This window comes from Eulemur rufifrons, chromosome 8, assembly GCF_041146395.1.
Source record: "Eulemur rufifrons isolate Redbay chromosome 8, OSU_ERuf_1, whole genome shotgun sequence".
In the NCBI taxonomy this organism is placed as follows: Eukaryota; Metazoa; Chordata; class Mammalia; order Primates; family Lemuridae; genus Eulemur; species Eulemur rufifrons.
This window is the reverse complement of record NC_090990.1, coordinates 9,393,984-9,415,064: the sequence shown is the minus strand read 5'-3', so window position 1 is coordinate 9,415,064 and position 21,081 is coordinate 9,393,984. Positions and strand designations below refer to the sequence as shown.

The following is a 21,081-nucleotide window of genomic DNA, read 5'->3' as shown; positions in this document are numbered from 1 at the left end:
CTTATCTGCAAAAGAGGAATAAAAATACCACCCCCCCAGAAGCTCATCCTGAGGATTTAAATGAGCTAATCTATGCAAAGCACTAAGCCTAGCGCCTGGGACAGCATGTGGACATCAGACACCAACCTCTCTCATTGGTAATGGTCCCTGCACTTCTCCCAGGCTCTGACGTGACTGTCCCAGCACCCAGATGGCCCTGTCCCCGTCCCCTCCTTCCCCAGTTCCTCCCCTGCCCCACTAACCATCAAGAACCACACACACATAGGAATATAGAATTTTATCTTATTTTAGTTAAAAAAAATAATCGTACCACCGAATGAAGAAGTAGCTTTTTTTTTTTTTTTGGGTGAGAAGGGAGGAAAAAAAAAAAAAGCAAAAAGCCAAAAGGAAAAGAAAATTTTATATCCATCTGTATAAACATATCCGCTAAGGCAAACGCAACCCAGGGCCAAGGCTGCGCTGGGCTCAGTCCCTCCTCAATTCTGCAGATTCTAAGGCCAAAAAAATAAAACCTCTGCAAGTCCAACAGAGCTCCACAGACTCCTGGGGCATTTTACTAAAATAAAGAGCTATTGAGCTTAAAAAGCAGAGACGCTGTTGTGACACACACTGAAGGTTGCATAACTGTGGCCCCGAGGGCCGTGCACTTGTTTGGACTGGGTGACGGTCACGGCTTCACGACACAGCAACGGACACACACACGTGAGCAAGCACACGGGGCGCTGCGGCAGAACCGGGCCGGCGGCACGGGGGGCTGGGGTCCCCATGCCACCTCGGGGTGGGCATGGCAGGCAGGTCCCGTCGCTGGTGACAAGGCGGTGGACGTCGCTTGGGGGAGGCAGGCGTCAGGGGGCCGAGCAGGGCCCTGCCGCTGCCTGGTGCATGCAAACACGCTTAAAGCACTTCTTGGGCACTTCCAGGGCAATCAACGTGAGGCGCTGGTTTCCTTCCTACGAAGGCGCCGAGTCCTCCTCCCACCCTACTCTCTCCAGGGGCCCCTGCAACCCTCAGGGCGTGCTGGGGGGGCAGTGCTAGGGAAGGTGTCTCTGCGCCCCAGAGCGTTCCTTGCCCACGATCCCATGGCATGCCCTGCAGAGGGTGGGCCCGTGAGGTAGATCGGCACAGCTGCCCTCACCCTGCCTGGCTGGGCCCCAGAGACCTGGGGTCTCCATGTCAGCATGGGGTGGTCCCTTCACCAAAACAGCCCCCCCCCATTCTAGCAGACAGAGGAGGCAGAGGCAGGAGAAAAGGTCCTGGGGTGGGGGCCCCCTCGTGTCCCGCTCCATGGGGGTGGCCTCGATTCTTTCCATCTCTGAGGGCCCCGGCAGTGCAGCGTCGCTGATTGAGGAGGGCAGGTGGCCCCCGGGCACGGCAGAGCGGTGTGTGGAGGGCAGACCCGCAGGGCGGGGAGGGAGCAGGCAGCAGGGCAGCCGGGGCAGAGCCGCAGGGATTGCCAGGGAGGGCCGGGCAGGGAGCCAGCGCTGGTGTCGGCCTCAGGAACAGTGGGAGGGAGCAGGGAGCAGCCAGGCCACCTCTGGGAGACCCCTCAACTGTCCCCGGTCACAGGATGTTTAGGTTTTTAGCAGTGGTCCCGTGAGACAGGGCGAGGACTCAGGCTCGGCCTCCGGTGCGCCCGCCCTTGCCCGCAGGCCGGCGCCGGCCCAGGCAGACGGTCCCGCTACTTGAAGGTGGACTGCAGCTCCTTGAAGGCAGCCTTCCGCTGCTTCATCTCCTCCGCCTGCTTCTTCCTCTCCTCCTGCTCCGCCTTGATCTCCTCCTCGAAGCGGCTGGACTCGTTGATGGCCTGGACCTGCGGGGGCGTTGGGGGGGGGCGGGTCAGGACTGACGGGGGTCTCTGTGCTAAGGCTGCTCTCTCTGGGGTCCCTTCGGGCCCAGACTTGTCCCGCCAGGCAACGCGCAGCTCTGGCCCTGGGCCAGGCACTTCATTCACCTCTCAGGCTCAGTGTCTCCACTTAGAACCTGGTGCCCAGTGCCCCTGACCTCGGGGACTCCTTGTGGGGACTGACAGAGATGACGTACAGTGGCTGAGCAGAGCCGACGTCCTGTAAGTGGGGCCCCTGCTGCTGCCGCTGGCTGTACCCTGTTTCCCATCTGGGGAGCCCGGCCGCACACCCCATTCCACTGAGGAACCCTGACAGGTACATTAAAGCTTAGAAGGCCAGAGGGAGGCAGAGGCGGCCTCTGGAAGGAATATTCTTAGCTCAACGTGGAAAGAGGGAGAACCGAGGAAACGTGGGTGCCCAGGGCCCTGGGTAGGCAGGACCCAGGAGCCACTAGACCATACTTGTCCCCTCCACCTAAGCATGTGCTGAAAGGGGAGGGTGTCGTGCATGCAGGTGGCCTCTGGGTCCCCCATGCTTCCTCCAGACTGGGGCTGGCAGGGACAGTGTCTCCGGGGGGCCCTGGGGAGCCTATGCCGTTTTGGGGTCTGTGCTGCTCTCTCCCGGCCCTCTCTCCTTAGGGCCAGTCCTTTGGGGTAGCACTTGGTGTGTCAAGATGTCCCTGTCCCCTCTTCAAGAGTACACACCCTTCACCTACCCCTCTGGCAGGTGAGAAAGGGGAGGCTGGGAAAGATCACAGCCTAGAACGGAGGGGACAGAAGCCAGGGGTGCTGAGGGCCTTGCCTAGCCCAGCAGGTATCGGCTCCCATCTGTCTGCAGCCTCAGCAGGGACAGGAAGGGGACGTGTTAACCCTCGAGCCGACCCAGGGGCCCCTGTCCTGGAGCTGGGGTCAGGGCACCCCTCGGGCTCCTCACCTTGGCCTCGAAGAAGCTCTTGGCCCCCTTGACGCCCTCGCTGGAGACGTCGATCTCGGAGAGGCGCGCCAGCACGCAGAGCCCGCTGTCCTCCTGCAGCTCCCCGGCCGCTGCCTTGCGGAAGATCAGGAGGAACTGCAGGGGAGAGGCACCAGTGTGAGCGGGGAGGGAGGGGAGCCCAAGTCCCTGGCCACAGCCAGGCCCAGCCTCAGGCCACCCCTGGAGAAAGGGACGGGGAGCCAGAGAGCTGGGTCTCCCTCTCGTGCTCTGTGCCTGTCTTCTCGGGGCCTCCACTTGCCCATCTGTGTAATGGGAGGTCGGGTGACTCAGCTCCTGCCTGCCCAGGATCCTGGGATACTGCGGCCCTGCTCCTTCCACACCCAACTCCCGCCAACACGGCTGCAACCTACCTACCGCTTTTCCTTCTCTCCCACGGCTCCCAGATCTGCCGCGTAACTCTATTTATTGAGTCCTAAAGCTACTAGGATTGAGTCCGTTTGCAGAATGAGGACGGCTCAGAGGCAGTAGAAGACTTACCCAGAGCCCTGGAGCCAGAAAGTACCAGAAGGGCTTGAACCTGTGTCCTCTGACTCCAAACCGTTACCCTGCACTGCCCACACCTCCCTCCCAGCCACCTGTCCCCTCCACTGGCCCCTGCCCCCTCTCTCCTGCCCTGCCTCCTTCCTGCTCACTCTCCCAGGGCCTGCTAGGGCCCGTGCTGCCCGGGCCCAGCACCACTGCCGTCAGGCCTTCAGCCTCCTCTTCCTCCCCCCAGAGCAGCCTGTGCACAGCTCCCGTCAGAGTGACAGCCCGAAGTCACCGGCACTGTGCCTGTTGCCCCTCTTCCCCCGAAACATAGCACTGTGTTGGTTCCCTCTTTGGTGTCTGCCCCTCTGTGCTCCAGGACCCTCGGGGCCCCTTCCGTGTGCCCCAGAGCCTGCTCTACGAGGCCCTCTGCAGCCTCGCTCGCCAGGCACCAGCCAGTCACAGCTGGCTGTTCAGTGACAGTGTCATTCAGTGACAAAGGGGGGTGAGTCTTTCCCTGGCCACCACACCCTCAGGTGTAGCCCCCGATGGGGACTGGGGCTGGGGCAGGGCTCACCTCCCGGAAGCTGAGTTTGCTGTCAAAGTCCTCGTCCACCTCCTTGATCATGTTTTTCAGGCCCAGGTGGGTCTGGGGGGCCCCCAGCTTCTCCATCATGAGCTTTAGCTCCATCAGGTCGATGAAGCCGTCCCGCCCGGCATCATACCTGTGGGTGCAGAGAGAGAGGCCTAAGGACACCTTGGCACACCTCATACCCGACCAGACAGAGAGTCCGCAGCCTGAGTGCAAGGAGCCCGGGGGCTCAGAGGGCATCTCCCACCGGCCACGTCATCCTGTCACAGATGGAAGGGACCTCAGCCCAGGTAGAGTTCTGATACGTGGCTCCACTTCTGCTTGGTTTCCTCTGATGACGGGGAACTCACCACGTGGCCTGGCAGCCCCCTGCATGTTGAACTTTTGGGCAGGCCTGCGCACAAGGACGCTGAAACCACAGCCTTCCCGTACCGACTGCGACGTGGACGAGCAGCGAGAAGGAATTCACAGCACCGTGGGGTGCGGACCCGGCTCCGAGGTCAGTCACGGACCATCTCCAGGACAGGCTGGTATACCAGTGTCTCCACGGGCACTTGGGGGACATCTCGGCCCCACCCTGGGTGGCAGAGCCTTGTGGGCAAGGGCAGGGTTTCTCAACCTCAGACTATGAACATTCTGGACAGGATGTGGGGGGCGAGGGGCGGCTGTCCTGTGCATTGCAGGATGTTTAGAGAAGCATCCCTCCTGACAGTGACAGCCAAAAATGTCTCCCAGACATCACCAAAGGTCTCCTGGGGGGCAAAAGCATTCCCAGTTGAGAAGCGCGGGGACGGTGGGTGCGACGTGGGTACGGAAGGCAGCCTCCTTCTGTGCAGAAAATGCCTCTTCTCACTCAGCACCCTCCACCCTGGGGTGTCTACTTCATGCCCAGCTTATGCTAGGTACTGGGGGGAGGGTAAAAAGCACATAGTAGGTGCTCAAAAAATGTTGAGTGAATAATACACAAATGAATGAAGGGCCGTCTATCACAGGGTCTCTGCCTTTGTTGAGTGCACGTCCAGGAAGGAGGCGGAAAGCAGGGGCAGAGGTCGCGGGGAGGCCTGGGTGTGTTCGGGGAACAGCGAGCCGGGTGCCTGCAGGGAGTGGCGGAGATCCGGCTGGGCAGCGATAAGAAGCCTCTGCCCTGGACACGGAAGTTCTTTCTTCAGCCACCAATGGGCTGGCAGAGTGAGGGACAGGGTGGGGGGCAGGGTCTAAATGTCCCTCCTGACTGGCCTCCAGGCCCATCCCCTGACTGGGAGCTGCCGCTGGTGCCTGGAGCACACAGCTTGGTGGGCGGGGGCATTGTCTGCACCGCCCAGCCATCTTTATCAGGCTAACCACGGCCCCTCAGGGTTGGTAAAACGGGTTTTTCTGCACCTAAAGAAGCCTTGTGCAGTCCCCAAGGCCTCAGCTGGCTGAATGACAGTGTTGGTGACAGCAGTATGGCACAGAGGGGTTGAGTTCCAGAAACCTACGTCCTGGGGATTTGAGACGATACACAAACACACATTTCATTCCTGTGCCTTCTTCCAGCGCCCTTTGCACTTCTCTAGCTATCCTCACTTTGAACATCCAGTAGCAACCACTTACTGAAATCTGTCCTTGTGCCAGGAATTTTATTTTACTTAATCCTCATAATAACCTTATTTCACAGTGGAGGCTCAGAGAGGTTAAGCGAACTGCCCAAGGTCACACAGCCATAAGGAAGGAGCTGGGCTTCCACCCCAGGTCTGTCGGGCTCATGAACCCACACATTTGCTCTGTGCCCAGCCCCTCCCCCATGTGTCCTGGGCTGCGGCAGAACACAGACGTCTGCCTGGAGCGCTGAGGGGAGCATTTGTGCGAGGGGTATAAATAGTTCGCCAGCAAGTGAGTCAGTGGTTGGAAGCCACGCGGCACAGGAAGGGTGGGTCTTGAGCGCCCTGGAGGGAACACAGGGTCCTGAGGGCCGGGCTTGGGGCGGACAAGCCAGCTGTCCCTGTGGGCAGTGGCCACGGCTGGGGGTTAGAGGGTGTGGGACTCGGAGGGGCGGGCAGGCTGGAGCTCCCACAGTCCAGCCTCCACCCGGAGGGGCCCGTCTCCGGAGCCTGTGGTGGTAGAGGGGCCTGGCAGCCGCTTAGCAAAGTGCTGGGCACACAAAGCTAGCTCCATAAATGGCAGCTGCCACCACTAAAATGAGATTTAATTGCCTTTACTAAACTCCCAATACGCACCAGGCACTTTCTCCTTACAACCCGTGTGCTCAGCAACCCTGGCCAGTCCGGGTTACGGAAGGAGGGTTCAGACCCCAGCCCCGTGGTCCCCATGCCCTGCCCGCTCTGCCATCCCGCCTGCCTCTCTGAACCACAGCTTTATTTACTGCTCAAGTGGACAGGTTTCTCCCGAAGCCGGGGGCAGCTCAGTTTCAGAGGAAGTGTAGAGAAAGTATCCAAACTTGGACAGAAACTTGGGCTCCGGATGCCGCCGTCTCTGGCAGCTCCCCGGCCTGGCTGGGCCACAGCTCAACCGCGGTTTGAACCACTGCCTGTATCAATCAAGGACCGATCAATTACGGGTGCTGGGCTCCATCCCAGGCAGGCTCTGGCCCCCGGGGGGCAATGCAAGGCCTGGCCACAGTGCCAACGAATTAATCACCAAGGGGAGGTGACAGAGGGCTGGGAGAGGCCAGGTGCTGGAGTAGGAGGTGGGGCTCCCAGAGGCGACCTTGCAGGGGCTGTTCCCATGAGACTCCAGGGAGCGGATATCTGCCGTGTGCCCTGGGCTCTGACATGGTCTGAGGCAGGGGAGCAGCCAGTTTCCGGGGTTGATCTGATTGAAGATGGCCTTGAAGGTCTGTGCTGACATCAACTCCACTAAGACTGACCTGGGTCCAAACCCCAGCCCTGCTACGTGCTGGCTGGGTAAGCCTGGGCGAGTCACCTACACCGTGAACCTCAATTTCCCCATCTGCATCATGGAGGTCAGAGAACTCATCTCAGGACTGAGGCAAGGACTAAAAGAGTTGATACAAGCAGACCCTTAGCACAGACCCTGGCCCGCAATAAGCACTTAATACACAGTAACTATCATAACAATAACCAGTTAATATTATCATTAATATCTACCTTTAAGATTACTAAAAGAGTAAATGAGATTACGGATATAAAATGCCTAACATATAGCAGGTGCATAAAACCTGTTAATTTCATTATAATAATAATAGCAGCTATTATATCAAGAAGTTTTTATGTGCCAGGTGCTATGTTGAGTTAATTTACAGATACAATGCAAAAATGGTGCTGATACCAGGACTAATGATTCAATAAACACCAGCTTCTCCCACAAGCTCCAGTCCCGACACGACAGGGCTCAGAGGAAAGGCTTGTCGTGGCCTGGCCTGGAGGCCGGGGTAGGCAAGATGACCCAGGGTCCCTCCAGCATCCCCCTCCTCTGAAGTCCCACTTCTCCTCTATTGGGCCTGATTCGAAGCTTTCCCTCCTCTGAGGGGGGGAAGTGACAAGGGGAGGCTGTCACCATGCCAGAAGTAGGGGAATGTCTGGCAACATGGGGAAGTTCTAAGATGGCTGGAAACAGGCATCTGCCTGGCTGGGGAGGCCCTCCCACCATCAGCCCTCTCTCTGAGCTGGAACTGAGGTTGCGGGAGGCTCAGAGGATCCAGGACAGAGAGCTCAGCCCACAAGATCCAGCCAGACAGCCTGGTCTCCCTGCTTCATATTATGTAGGGAAATTGGGGCCCAGAGTGGGCAGTGACCAGCCCAGGGTCACACAGCCCGTGGAATGCAGGATCCCAACATCTGGAAGTTTCCTTCCTTCCTGCCTCCCTCCTCTTCCTGTTCCCAAGGAAGGGCCCACAGTCTCAAGCTTGCAGGAACGGCAGAGGCTGGGCTGGGAGACCTGCTTGGGGCTTCCCTGGCGAGGCCAATTCCGTTTGGTAGGACCAGCAGCAAAGCGCATGGGCTGGGAGCTCAGCACTTTTCTCCAGCACCGGAGGGAGGTTGCGGGGCCTGGCACCGTGCCCACATTCCTACCCGCCTCCCCCTGAATAGTTCTCACCAGGGAGGGCTCAGCAGCTGCTGCCCTGGATGCTGGTGACAAAATCCCCTCCCATTCCCCCCTTGAAAGTGGAGCGGCCGGCTGCCACCCAGGGCTGAGCACAGTCCCACCCAGCTGGCTGCTTCCCCACCCCCAGCTCTGAGAACCAGGCCCGTGGGGGCGGGCAGGCAGTGGCTGGCTCCAACAGCGTGTAGTATCAGTGGCCTGGCCTTGCACCCAGGGCCTGTCCCCGATTCCTAACAATATTATCATTACTGACTACTCTTTGCTGAGCACCTCCTATGTGCCAGGCACTATGCCAAGTGTTTTGCATCAGATCCTCACAAGAAATCAAGAAGCAGGCACAAACACCCCTATTGAACAGATGAGGAGAATGAGGCTCAGAGAGGCTGTGACTCGGCCCAGGTCACAGGTGACAAGGGTGTTGCTAGGATCTGAACCAGGCCTGATCGGAAACGTGTGCTCTTAATGACTGTGCTGTGTCCCGATGCCTGTCAGGACGTATCAAGAGAACTTCAGGGTTGAGAGGGATATTGGAGGTCATCTCATTTAGCCCTTTGTGGGGGTCAGATTTCGATGCGATTCTGTTTGGTGTCTTGAACACCTCTGAGGACAGGAAGCTCACTGCTTCCCTAAGGCAGCCCATCTTGGCTTTGGAACTATTAGGAAGTTGCTCCGTGCACGTCCCCATCCTTACCCAAAGCTGCGCTGTGCAGTCTGATGGCAGAAGGAAGCAGAGTCATTACAGCCACCGTGTCGGGGAGGGTGGGAGCACAGGGGACCCTGGTTCTGTCCCTGACTCCCACCACAGGCCCTCTGGGCGTGTGGGGCCCAGGAGGACAGACAGCTGGACAGGGTGGTGTTTACGGGCTCCCAAGCCCCCCAGACCCCCCGGCTTTGGACTCAGCCGTGCCAGTTCCTGCACGCCCCCAGCCCAGATGCCTGACTCACGAGGGAAAGGCCCGTAGCACCACTTCCTCCAGTTCTATCTGTGGGATCTCACACTTGATCTGGGCCCTGTGTCAGCCAAGTGTGTGTGCGGGGACGGAGAACACAAGTGTGACAAGTGTGTGGTGCTCAGGGCTCCCCGTGGCTCTTCAGCGAGTCGGGGGGATCACGTGGTGCTGGGGGCTATCAGGGCTCGGGGACAATCCTGACCTCAAGTTCAACATCTCTCGCTTAGCCCCGGCTGCCGGGGGCATCTCCCTCTACCTGCAACGCCTCCGGCAGGCTCCCCCGCACTGCCTCCTTCCCTTCTTGCCCTTAGCAGTCATTATTGTTAGGAAGCGATTATAAAGAACATTGATTGAAGGCCTAATATAACGCGGTGTTTGTAATGTAACTTAATCTTTACTCCATTCATCTTGGCCCCTTACAGCTCAGACCAAGTAACCGGCCTGAGATCAACCTCGGGCAAGTGGCGGGGAGACGGCCGTGGGGTGGCCTAGTGCATCTAAAATGTCACTGTCTGGGGTGGGGCCTGAGCATCTGCATTTCTAACATGTTTCGCTGATACACGGGCCACTGTAAGGGTATAGGGGGCTTGGAGCCAGACAGACCCAGGTTCAAATCCTGCCTCTGTCCCCACTAGCTGTGTGACTTTGGACAAGTCACGTAAACCTTCCGAGACCCAGTCTCCTGATCTGTAGAATGGGTGCTGATAATCTTGCAGGACGTGACGAAAGGACTGAACAGGAGGCAACGTGCCTGGAATGGGGCAGCGACACTGGTCCTCTCAATCAGGCGCGGCCAGGTGCTAGGAAGGGCCCCCTCAGAGTTCAGGAATCCCAGGGCCCTCACTCCCGTCTAGACACACCTGTCTGGCACTGAACCTGCTTCTCTGCTGTCCTTGGAAAGCGGAAGTTAGCCAAGGAGAAGGCTGCTCCTCGGTCAGAGGGACTCAGCCGCTAGAGGATGTGGGGACTGTCCCTGCTGAGGTTGCAAAGTGCCTCGGCCTCTGCTGGCTGGGCTGGCCTTGCAGAAAGGGCCTCTGACCTCCCCCGAGGCAGCGGGGCCCTGTGTCCCTGAGCCTGAACTCTTAGGAAGCTGAGAGCCAAAGAGGAACCAAAAGTCCGAGTGGGGCGAGGGGAGGTGACTCAGACGCCACTGCAGAGGCGAGGTGGGAGGAACAGAGAGTGGGGACTGAGGTCGGGAAATGCCCTCCCTGGGGCTGCGGGGCACCCACCCCCCAAAAGCCAGACTCTTGGCTACTGCAGGCAAAGGACCCAACCTCCCCACCTCTCATGGGGGGGTTTCCTCCTAAGACTCTGGGAGACCCCCCTCCCCCAACCATAAACACTGTCTTCGCTTGGCCTCTAGGGACCCCCCTGCAGGAAGACTTGGTTCTAATCCCGCCACTGCCACTTAGTATAACGTTGGACAAGTGACTCAACCTCCTTGAGCCTCAGTTTCCTCGTCTGTCAAATGGGGATAATGATAGCAGCCACCTCACTGTGCTGGTGTGAGGATTAAATTCAATTCCCTAATAATACACGTAGGCTCCCTCAGGAATGGCTGGAACTGGTGGCTCCATTTAACAAGCAGGGGGCACAGAGGCAGGGCGCTGGCTGCGGACAGCGCGCCAGCACCGTGCCCGTCCTGAGCACGTTCAGTCTCACGGTGTAAAGAAAGAAAGGAACCTTCCGTTGCTGGGTCTGGGGGCCCACCCTCTCCACCCCAACCCCCTACACGTCACTGCTCTACATGAGACTTTAAGCCTCTTAAGGGCAGGAACCTGATTCTTCATTCAATTCTCTGGAACTTGCACGTAGCAGAAACTTAAAACATCTGTTGGAGGAATGATCATGAGTGGATGCTCATGTTTTTCAAAAACATCATCCGTCATGTGGACCGCCCATAGAACAGACACCAGGATGGCTGTTTACAAAGGCCCAGGGCTTTCCACACCGAATCCTCAGAACTGCACCCCAGGTGGTTTCTTTAGCCCCAGAGGAATCTGGGGCTCAGAGAAGCTGAGTACGCTGCCTAGAGTCACCCAGCTGGGCAGTGGCATTCTGGCGTCCCAGCCTTGCCACCCTCCAGAGCTGCTGTTTGCTCTTCCCTTTCTTCTGCCACCTGCCTTCCGCATCACTGGGGATAATGAATTCGTGTCTCCCTTCCTGTCATTCGCAAAGCCACATGCAGCTGTCAGTCAGAGCGGCTGTTCAGCAGGACAGGAGGGTTCTCACACTAGGTCCTGTCACTCTGGCCCAGAGCAGAGGGTTGGTGCCAGCCTGGCAGGCCTGGAAGCTCCACTGGGGGTTCATGGAGGCAGCCAGTGGCTGCTGTGGGCCCCCCTCCATGCAGCCCATGACCACTGCCAGGTTCCTGCTAGAGGCCAGGAGAGGGTGTATGTTGAGCTGGGGATGATGGTGGCGACAGTAACTTAGTAACCACTCTGCGCCAAGCACTGGGCTGAGCCCTTTACAACAGCCCTGTGCGGTGGGTCCTACTAGCATCCCCGCTCCAGAGTGGGGAACAGAGGCCCAGAAAGTTCCCATGACTTGCTCCAGGGCCCACAGCTGGGATTCAAACCCAGGGCTGCAGACTCCCAAGGCCCTGCCAGACTGCTTCTGGGAAGGACTCCTGGGAGAGGTGCCCTGAGTGACAGGGGTCTGAAGAGATACCTGGGGGCAGAGCAGGTGGAAAGGAAGGGAGGGGAGGGCGGGAGGCCTCAGGAGCTTGTGAAGGCAAGAGCCGGACAGCAGGAAAGGGAAGCCTCCCTCCCAGACGCAAAGGTCACAAGACAGCGCCGCTGGGGATGGGGTGGGGACCGGCAGCAAGGCTGGGCAAGAGAGGAACTAGGGCATCCTCCTCAGATTCCAGGCTGCCTACCTTTCCGGCAGGTCTCGGCTTACAAAACCCTCCAGAGCCCCACCTAGGCTGTTGTCAGGGGGGCACCCTTGAGCTCAGAGGTGATGGACGCAGCCTGAGGTGGCGTGGGGAGGGCACACTGAGTCTGGGCTCCGTGACGCGGCGCCTCCTGTGCCTGGCGCTGGGCCAGAACATCATGCACGTCACCGCCTCTGAGCCCCACCCTGAGAAGCGAGCACCACTCTCTCCACTGTACAAGGATGCTCTGGTTGGGCTGCTGAGAAGCTCCCTGTGACCCTGAGCAAGTCACTACCTCTTTCTGGGTCTTGGTTTCCCCTTCTGTAAAATGGGGAGAGGGATTGGAGGTCTCTCCCAGGAGGAACTGCGCGGCTGTGAGTGTGAGGTGGGTGATGGCGGAGAGCTGGTCTACCTTCCCTCCATCCCTGGTGCTGAATCCACACTGAATGGATGCACCAGAACACCCTGAAAGGCAGTTCTGACATCCAGAAGGGCTCAGGACCCCTCAGACATAAGAAGGTCAGAGCCTAAAGACCTCTGGGAATCCTCAGATACAGCCTGCCCCTTTTACAGAAGGGCAAACTGAGGCCCAGGGAGGGCCAGCAGGCTAGGACGGATGCCCAGCTTCCTAGCTCCTGGCTGCCAAGGAAAAGCCAGCTCTCAGTTCTCCATCTGGCCTCCCAGTGTCCTGCACTCTGCTTTGCTGAGGAGCTTCCCAGGGGGGCAGGCTCCCCACCCTCCGCTCTCGGAAGAGCCCTGGCTCCGATGCCCTGGCTGTGATCCCTGGGCCCTGCTTGGACCCAGGAGGCTACAGCCCCACTGGGGCAGTGGAAGCAGAACGGGGGTTTTGTCCTCCACGAGAGCCTGTCTGCTGGCTGTGCACAGCCGGGACTGGTGGGGCCGGTCCGCTGGCACAGTAAGGCCTTGTTTCTTTGAATACAAAATCTGCAGCTTTTCACCCTCGCCCGGGCCCCCGGCAGGCGGCACTTCCTTCCCTAGAGGTCCAGCTTCCTGGCCTGCTGGTGTCCCAACCCCCAACACCCCAGCAGGCAGTCCTGGTGCCAAGAGGTGGCTGGAGGGTTCGGCTTCCCCTATTCTCCATCCGGGTACCCCCTGTCACACTGGCACCAAAACCAGCCTGTGTAAAGTGAGCCTGCCTTGCACACGCAGCTTTAAGCCCATTCCCCAGCCGCGCCCCTTCCGAACAAACTCAGCCTCCCAAGTCCTGCTCTGGGGTGTCTGATTCTCCTAAAACAGCTCTGCCTTTTTTGGGGTGTGTGTAGGGGCAGGTAGGGATGGAAGCCCACGAGAAGGGGAGCTCTCGGGAAAAGAAGAAAGTGGGGCTGGTGGTGGGTACGCAACGTGGAAAATCCACCATGAACACAGAAGAGGGTGTTGGAGTGTTTTCTGACGGGAAGCCTAGAAGGGAAGAACATGGGTTTTGGAGTCACAGACCTGGGTTCGAATCCTGACTCTATCATTTTCTAGCTGTGTGGTTTTGGCAAGTTACTTAACTTCTCTGTGCCCAGACTCCTATGTGCATGACGGGTGAGGAAGATACTATGTCATGGGCTGTGGGAGGATGTGATAAGCTCCTCAGTGCCTCAGCACTGTCAACACAGGGATCTCTGTCTTGTTAGAGTCACCTCTGCACTCGCCCGCAGGACAGACTCTACAAGGAAGTTCCAGACAGTGATCCACACCTGTCCCCGTGCCCAGGGGGCTTTCCAGCCATTCTTCCCGGAATCTTAGAAATCCTGCTCTGCCAACTCGGTCAGTTTCTGACTGCGAGGAAAGTTTGGAAGAACTTTGACCAAGACCCTGCAGTCAAAGAGGTGGGCTCCTCAGGGCCCTGGGGCTTCTGCGCAGAGGTCCAGAGGTGGGTTAGGGCAGGGACTGACCCCTGGGAAAGCGTGGGGCTCCCCAGCCACCCAGGGCTGGGAACTAACAATCTCTTCCCCTGCACTGGGGCCAAATGCAGAAGCTGCAGCAAGTGGTGAGAAGTGGGACAGGGGCTTTCTCAAGCTGTAGGGTTGCAAAACGCCCCTTCCTGGGCTTCCTGCTTGAGGCCTGGGCACTGACAGCTGTCTGTGGCTGAGGCTGACACCCTCAGCAGGCCCCCGACTTCCTGTCCAGCCAAGGTGACTCCGGCCTTGTCGCAGCCCTCTTTCGGCCTTGGGCTGCCTGTGCCTGCCGGGCTGGACCTCCCGACTCCCCAACCCAAGACAGCCTCAGATGGTTCTGTCCCCTTCCGATCCACCCCAGACCAGCACCTCTGGGCTGCTCCCTCTCTGGGAGCCGGGGGCAGGCAGGGGGGTGTGGAAGGGGAGGTGGGGAAGGGTACCAAAGGGAGGCGACTGGGCACTTTCACCACCGCCTGGCACAAGCATGGCTGGGAGAGTGAGGTCAATCATCTCAGCGCGAACAGGGTGGGACCTAGGGGTGGACCAGAAGGGGAGCTGCAGCCTTCTCTCCCTAGTGGCTCCACAGAGATAGTAAGTTTGTTTCTTTTTGGAGGGGAGGGCCAGCCCACAGGCCTGGGGGTGCCTGTCTGACCCGGTGAGAACACAGTGTGTGGAATCATACAGAACAGAGGGTAGGGGTGGGAGTAACTGGGGAAGTCAGAGGAGGGGCCTTTCTGGCTAGAGTGGGTGCAGGGCATCGGGGGTCCCACGGGGAGAGGGGATGGGCCTCCAACAGAATGCAGGGAGCAGTGGCTGCAAAGCTGCTGGGTGCAGGGGGTGGTCTGGGCAAGAGGAGGAGGTTGGACTTCTAAGGCCAGAGGGGACTCAGCCCTGCGGGGATGATGGGGTGGGTGGGGAGGGGTTTACATGCCAGCAGGGCCCGAGGGGTCCCTCCCTAGGGAGACCACTGTGGGTCAAGGGTGGAAGGCGCCAGTATTTGCCACTCCCCCTTTACTGTTCAGATGCTGAGTAACCAGAGGCGGGGGGTCCCTGCCCAGGACCCACCTTGAGGGGGAACTGAGACAAGCAGAGAAAACAAAAAGACCCCACAGAAAGGAATGTGGTTGGCATGGGGTGTAGGGAGTGGTCACCCTGGAGAGGCACCAGGGGTGGGTGTCTTTGACCACAGTGTGTTGGGGTGGGGGTGGGGAACGCCAGTAACTGGGTTGGGGAAGAAGGGAGGCCGCTGGGTCCTCAATCTTAGTGTGTGTGCTGTGGGGTGGCGGGGAAGGGTCAGCAACAGGGCGCAGGTCCGGGTACCCATGTGTGGGGGACTCGCAGGGGCTGGGGGTTATCTGGAAGCAGCCTCGGGTTCCCCCCTCCACGTGCACGCCTATGGTGTACGGGGGACTGCACCACCATGAGGAGGAGTCGCGTGCCAGGGGCCGGGCACCCCAGACCCTTATGTGTGGTGAGGTGGCGGGTCTCGGTCTGGAAGGGGCTGCGGGGTCCCAGCCCTGCTGTGTCGGGGTTCGGGGGCGCCGGGCCGGCGGCGGGGGCCCGGGGCGGCGCGGGATCCGGGGGTGGGGGTTCGGGGTTCGGGGCCCGAGGCCGGGGCGCGGGGCGGGCGGGCACTCACTGCTTGAACATCTTCTCCATGTCCTTGATCTGCTTCCTGGAGAACTCCTTGAACTCGGTGTAGGGGTTGAAGACGCGGCGGCTGGGCGACTGGGGCTCGCCGATGCCCTGGTTGAGGTCGGCGCGCCGCAGCAGCTTGGCGCTCAGCTCGCCGTCCGCGCTGCCCAGCGCCTCGGCCGCCTCGTCGGGCGCCCCGGCCGCCGCCGCCCCGTTCAGCCCGGGCTGCCCCGCGGCCTCGCCGCCGCCCTCGCCCTCCATCTGCAGCCGCCGGCTCAGCTTGGTGGCCAGCTCGTCCGTGGCCATGGTGGCCCGCGCGGAGCTCGCCTCGGCCCGGCCCCTGCTCGCCGCGCCGCGCACCGCCGCCGGCCGCGCTCTTCCTCTTCCTGACACTCCCCGGCGCCAGGCGCCGCCCCCGAGGGTGGGACTTGTGTCCCCGGCGGGGACCGCCCGCCCCGCGCCCCGCCCCCCCGGGCCCGCGCGTGATGTCCCTCCACCGCCGGGGCTCCGGTGGGCCGGGCGTTCCGAGCCCGCATCGTCTCCCCGCGGGAGGCTGGGGGCCCGTAAGAAGCCCTCCCCACCTTCGTCCCCTATGTGGCAGCTGAACAGGAGAGGTCGGGCTGGGGGCCGGGGCAGGACGGCAGAGGGGTTCCCCCTCCGCAGTTTGTGTTTGGGTCAGGGGCTGGGGGGCGCGTCCCCTCCAACCCCTTCTCTGGAATCCCCACGCCGTGAAGTCGTAATCCTGTGTCCGTGACACCCAATAGGTTGCCATGGTGACGATTCGATGTTAAAGGCTGGCATTCTCAGTGAGGGTTGCCAGGGGTATGAAGAAGGTGGACCTGGTGAGCCGGAACCCGGGTTTGGATTGAGCCGTGGCTGCAGCTGCTGGCGTCTTTGGGAAAGGGATAGACCAGTAGCTTCGAGGGAGATGGGGCTTCGTCCCTGAAATGGGCACCCCCCACCCCCGCACCCAGATGGGGGAGAGGGGAGGAAGGAAGAGGCTGGTCCTCTCCCCGTGGGCCCGCACCATGGCAGAGATGACTTGGCAGATCAGCGGCTGGGCCGGGGCTGTCGCCTGTGACTTTGCTTTAGGGGAACTGACAGGGAGATCGTGATGTTGCCGTTTTGATGGTGGCCCCAGAGGAGAGATGTCCTCCCCAAAGGCTTGTAAGATGCGACTGGGGGAAGAGTTCGGAGAAAATGTATCTCTGTGGTCTGGTCTGTCACCTTAAAACTAGAAAGCTGTGGACCTCCAACTGAAGATCCACTGGGGCGCTGGTTAATAATACAGATTCCCAGGCCCCAGTCTGGGCAGACAAAACTGATCTCTGAGGTGGGACCCAGGAATCTGCATTTTAACAAGCACCCAGAAAGGTCTGCTCACTGAAATTTGAGAATCCCTGATCTAGAAGGACTACGTGTGTGTTCTCTAAAGTGTCAAGACGATGTTGAGGACCCTCGTGCAGAAACTGCTCTCACCAGCCAAGGTGCGGAGAAAAGATGGATGTGGGGGCTTAAAAAGCAATGCTGGCGCAGAGAGCCCCCCGGGAATGTGCAGCCAGCAAGCTGTTCAGAGTGATTGCACAGAACAGACACTTAATTGACATTTGTCAATTTGCTGTGTTTAAGAACATTGCTGAACTAATTTGAAAGGCAGTTTTTAAAAAAATTGAGGGAAAAAACCCTTCAAGATTCAGAAAATGTCAAATTTTCAATTACTTGTTTGTGAGGTTGTTTCTGAGTCCAATAAAGATGCTCAGCTTTGATGATTTTGTTTTTTTTAAAGCTCAGAATTAAGTTCCTGTTAGTCTTGGGCAGTTCGGTCCAGCTACTTGCCAATGGCAGGTTTCTGTGTCTGCCATATGTGGCTCTGAGGGACCCAACAGAAGTAAAATAGCTTGTTATTTAATGAATGCAAAGGACTAGGGTGTAGATTGAAATGTTTGAAACGATGCCTGTAGATGCTTGTGTCTGCCAAATTCTTAGTCTTTCTCACAAAGCAGCTAATTACTTTCAAAACTCCGGTAAGCCTCAATTTACCCAAATTTGTAATTTCTAATGGTTTGGCATGAAACAGGGCTGCCTTTATTGTGAAATGTTTTGCATCTGCTTGACATGGAAGCAAACCTAACAGGAGATTATATGAGGGTTTTGTCTTCTTGGAAAAACAACTGACATATTTGTGAAAAACCTGGGCTTTGGGGTTGGTTTATTTGGACAGGCAGTACATATTAAACTCCTGGGTCTATTACCTACTTGGCTGTGTGGACATAACCTTTGGGAAGGAGGGTGGGCTCCATGTCACCCAGGTGGGGGGATTCCTGTTCATTACCTATTATGGCTCATAAAAGGGCCACTGGACCCCAGAGCCTTGTTGCTATTAAACCCAGGCAGGGCTCAGGAAATGCTGCCCGGATGGGTGAGCCCTTTTCACACCTCTTGGGTTGGTTTTTCACGAGGTTTTCAGGGTTTGTAGAGCTCTGAGGCTCTGTGACCACAGGGTGACACCTCAAGCTGCCCAGTGCTCTGCCCTGTTCAGAGGCTGCGGACCCAGGCCCTGCCCATAGAGATACCTGCTGATCTGTTCCAAAGCCAGAGATGCATGCTGGGGGCTACATTTTATTTGAACTTTTTTTTTTTCTTTTGAGGCCATCAGACTTCAGGAAAAGCACTTTTTAGGGAATTGAAGAAGTAGTGAATGAAGGAAAAGCAGAGAAAACTGATGAGGCTTGATTGGAGGTGAAACTTCCAGGAAATATCAGTTGCCTCTTAATTAGAGGAAATCATTTTGAATGACCCTGAGTCATGTGCCCCAAGCATAGATTCTGGCATAAAGAAACGATCTGGACTGGTGACACACGACAGCGTTTGGTCACGTGGAAAGAATGATCTTCAGGAAAAATCACACTCTCGGCGGAGGATTTTTACAGAGGCAGTGGTGAGCCAGAGCCAGTTCTGACAATATTCCAGCGGCAAGGGAGCGAGGCCGACTTAGTCATCATTTCTTATGTTTCTTCTCTCCCTCCCACATCTCCTTGTGTAACTGTCTTTCGGGGAGGGGCGAAGTGATATTAAGAAAAACAACAGCACTTTGAAAAGGAGGGGGGGAAAAGGAGGAGGGGAAGGAAGAGCTCTTGGGTGATGGGGGGGTGGCGTGAACATTGGGGACACTCCAGGGCCTGACAGCACCGGGTGGTCCCTCCAGCCTGAGATGCTGGGAAAACAAGAAGGGATTAGGGAGGCCGGCAGAGATAAAGTTGGCTCATAAAATGCAGCGCTCACTTAGCACTTTACAAATACCAACTTACTAATTAATCATTGCAAACACTCCTTTGTCACCAAGAAACCCTTGATGAATGGAGAAAGGTGCACAGAGGCCAAGGTTCAGGGGCAGCACAAATACTCAATTGGAGCAATCAGAGTGAGTGCAGGACGGGGTCACAGCCTGGTTGGCCTCAGAGGTGTTCTCTTTTCCTGCAAGGGGTGCTATGGGGGTTGGAGCTGACGTTGGGCAGGCATTTATGGGCTGCCAAGCAGGGACCCGGGAGCAGGAGGAAACGGGGGTGACGATGGGGCAGCAGCTGCAGGTAGTAGACCCATTTGCAGGTCATTAGAAACCAACTTGTCTGTGGAGCTCTCCATTTGTGGTTATCTTGGATACTATGAATCTACTTGAAAACCAAGACCTCTTTCGTATTAGTAGCAAATGCCCAGCTGGGCATGTTTTCTGCTTCTCAGTCACAGAGAGTTCTGTGTCCAGGTTTAACACCCTGAGAAGCCCGAGGCTGAGCCCTGTTTTAAACTCCCAGAGAGAGTGTGTGTTTGGGGAGGGGGAGGTATCTGAAAGTCCATCAGTGCTGCTTCTGCAGCACCCTCCTGGACCCCTTCCGAAGACGGTAATAATACGGCAGCTAAGTTTGATTTTTATATTTGCAACAGCTACTCTGAAAGCAGTGTGCTGCCATGTCCAGCAATCGGGACATATTTATTAAGTGTGTCGGGCACGGGTCCTGGAATTCTCCGGGTTGTAGGCAAGCAGGGGATGGGGTGGTGGGAGCTGGAATAGCCATTTTCAAAGTGTGAGATTTATTGGACTCCACACTGGGCTACGCTCTTGCAGCTAAATCCCCCTCTGGTTGGGACCCCGCGTTTATCATCATCCATAATGAAGTGTTAATAAAACATCTGTCCTCCCCAACACAACTTCCTGGGGGAGGGGCCTGTCTGTCTGGTTCAATTTTGGATCCTCAATGCCTAGCGGGGTGCCTGGCCTGAGTGCTGGAAAAATATCTGTTGAATGAATGCATGATTCACTCATGCTCTGCCTAAGGGCTGGGATGGATTGGGTGTTTTCTCAGTGCATCCGGTGGCCCATTTTTAGGTCTCAAGGTCATTGCCAAGAAAGAGAAGCTGCTAAAGTGACACCTCTGTGTACCCACATGACTCAACACAAAGTTAACAGGAGCTCTTAAAAAACAAGCCTCTCAAGTGTCCGTCCCCTGTCTTCTCTGAGGACAGCGTCAGCAGCATCAGATAGGGGTTGGGGCCCGGTGACCTGCTGGTCCTTGGGCATCAGTGTGGCCCAGAGGTCATTTAAGCAGCTCTCTGCTCAGCAGACAAGGCGGAAGGAGTAGATGGAAGGTCCAGATAAACATTGCATGTGGCCGCGGCAGGGGCACCTGAGAACCTGGGAAACTGAAAGGGACATTGTGAAATTAACACATAATGAACTGGTTCAGAGAAGGGCAAAATTAGTTGAAAGAAAGCATGTGGCCTAGGCCAGGGACACCTCGCCCGAGTAAGGTATCTACAAAAGAAAGCAGGTGACTCTCGGAGGGAGTTGGTAGGCCAGGATGCCCAGAGGAAGGGAATGTGCTGAGAAGGCTGGCGTCCTTTCAGGCCTGGTCCCGGGCAGGCAGGTCTCCCGGACCCACTGGCAAAGCCCCTTCGTGTATAGACGCAGCTCTCCGATGGCGAAAGGCAGTGTGGTGTGATGGTGAGGGGCTGGGTTTGGAAATCCCACAGTGGTGACCTTGGGCAGGTTACTTTACCTCTCTGGCCTCAGTTGCATTGTCTATAAAATGGAATACCTCTCTTCTCTTCTCCTGGAGTACTTGAGAGGAATTAACTGAGAAAATTTATGTAAAGCGTTTAATGCAGCATGTGGCACATTGTAAAAGCTCAAAATGCTCTCAGTGATGAAGATGACAATAATCTGGCTTCCTGGTAGTCATGTGGCAGGCAATAGATGTGCAGACATTAATAATCTAGTCTGGGTGACAGTTTAACACAGGGGTCAGCAAATCTGGCCCACCGCCTATTTTTACAAATAAAGTTTTATTGGAACACAGCCATGCTCATCCAGAGTTGAGACTTGGAGTTGATAAAGCATAATGGTCCTTTACAGGAAGAGGGCTTTTACTCTCGTGCCCTTTACAGAGCAAGTTTGCCAACCCTGTCTTCATCTATCCAGTAGACAACCAGTCCAGCTGGTTCCTGGACTTGACTGAGGAAAGTGATATATTAAGCCGTTAAAGTTATGAAGTCTGGGCTTCTACACTTGTTCTGTGATCTTGCTCAAGTTACTCACTCTTGGTTTTCACAGGTGAAACCGGAGTGATGACAGTGAGGATTAAGGGGGATGATGTCTGGACCGTGCTTCCCTCAGTGTCTGAGAAGCTACCAGTAGCTTCTGATGGCCAGTAAGGACACTCTACAAAGTAGTTCCTATTATTAGCTATTAAACTTCAACTGTTGAAAG

At 57.3% G+C, this 21,081-nt stretch overlaps 1 protein-coding gene across 2 annotated transcripts; it reads right to left on the bottom strand.

The window, feature by feature from the left end:
* Window positions 1-319: 319 nt before the first annotated feature.
* EFHD2 (EF-hand domain family member D2) lies at window positions 320-15,715 on the bottom strand. 2 transcript variants are annotated; one of them, XM_069477354.1, is made up of 4 exons: window positions 15,325-15,715; window positions 3,880-4,027; window positions 2,778-2,912; window positions 320-1,810 (listed from the first exon to the last, which is right to left on the bottom strand). In XM_069477354.1, exons 1-4 carry the CDS (start codon window positions 15,624-15,626, stop codon window positions 1,679-1,681), a joined length of 717 nt encoding a protein of 238 aa, XP_069333455.1. In that variant the 5' UTR covers window positions 15,627-15,715; the 3' UTR covers window positions 320-1,678. The 2 variants fall into 2 exon arrangements, with proteins under 2 accessions (XP_069333455.1, XP_069333456.1); XM_069477355.1 differs by lacking the exon at window positions 15,325-15,715 and adding an exon at window positions 6,830-6,843 and having other exon boundaries at window positions 321-1,810.
* Between the last annotated feature and the right edge of the window lie 5,366 nt (window positions 15,716-21,081).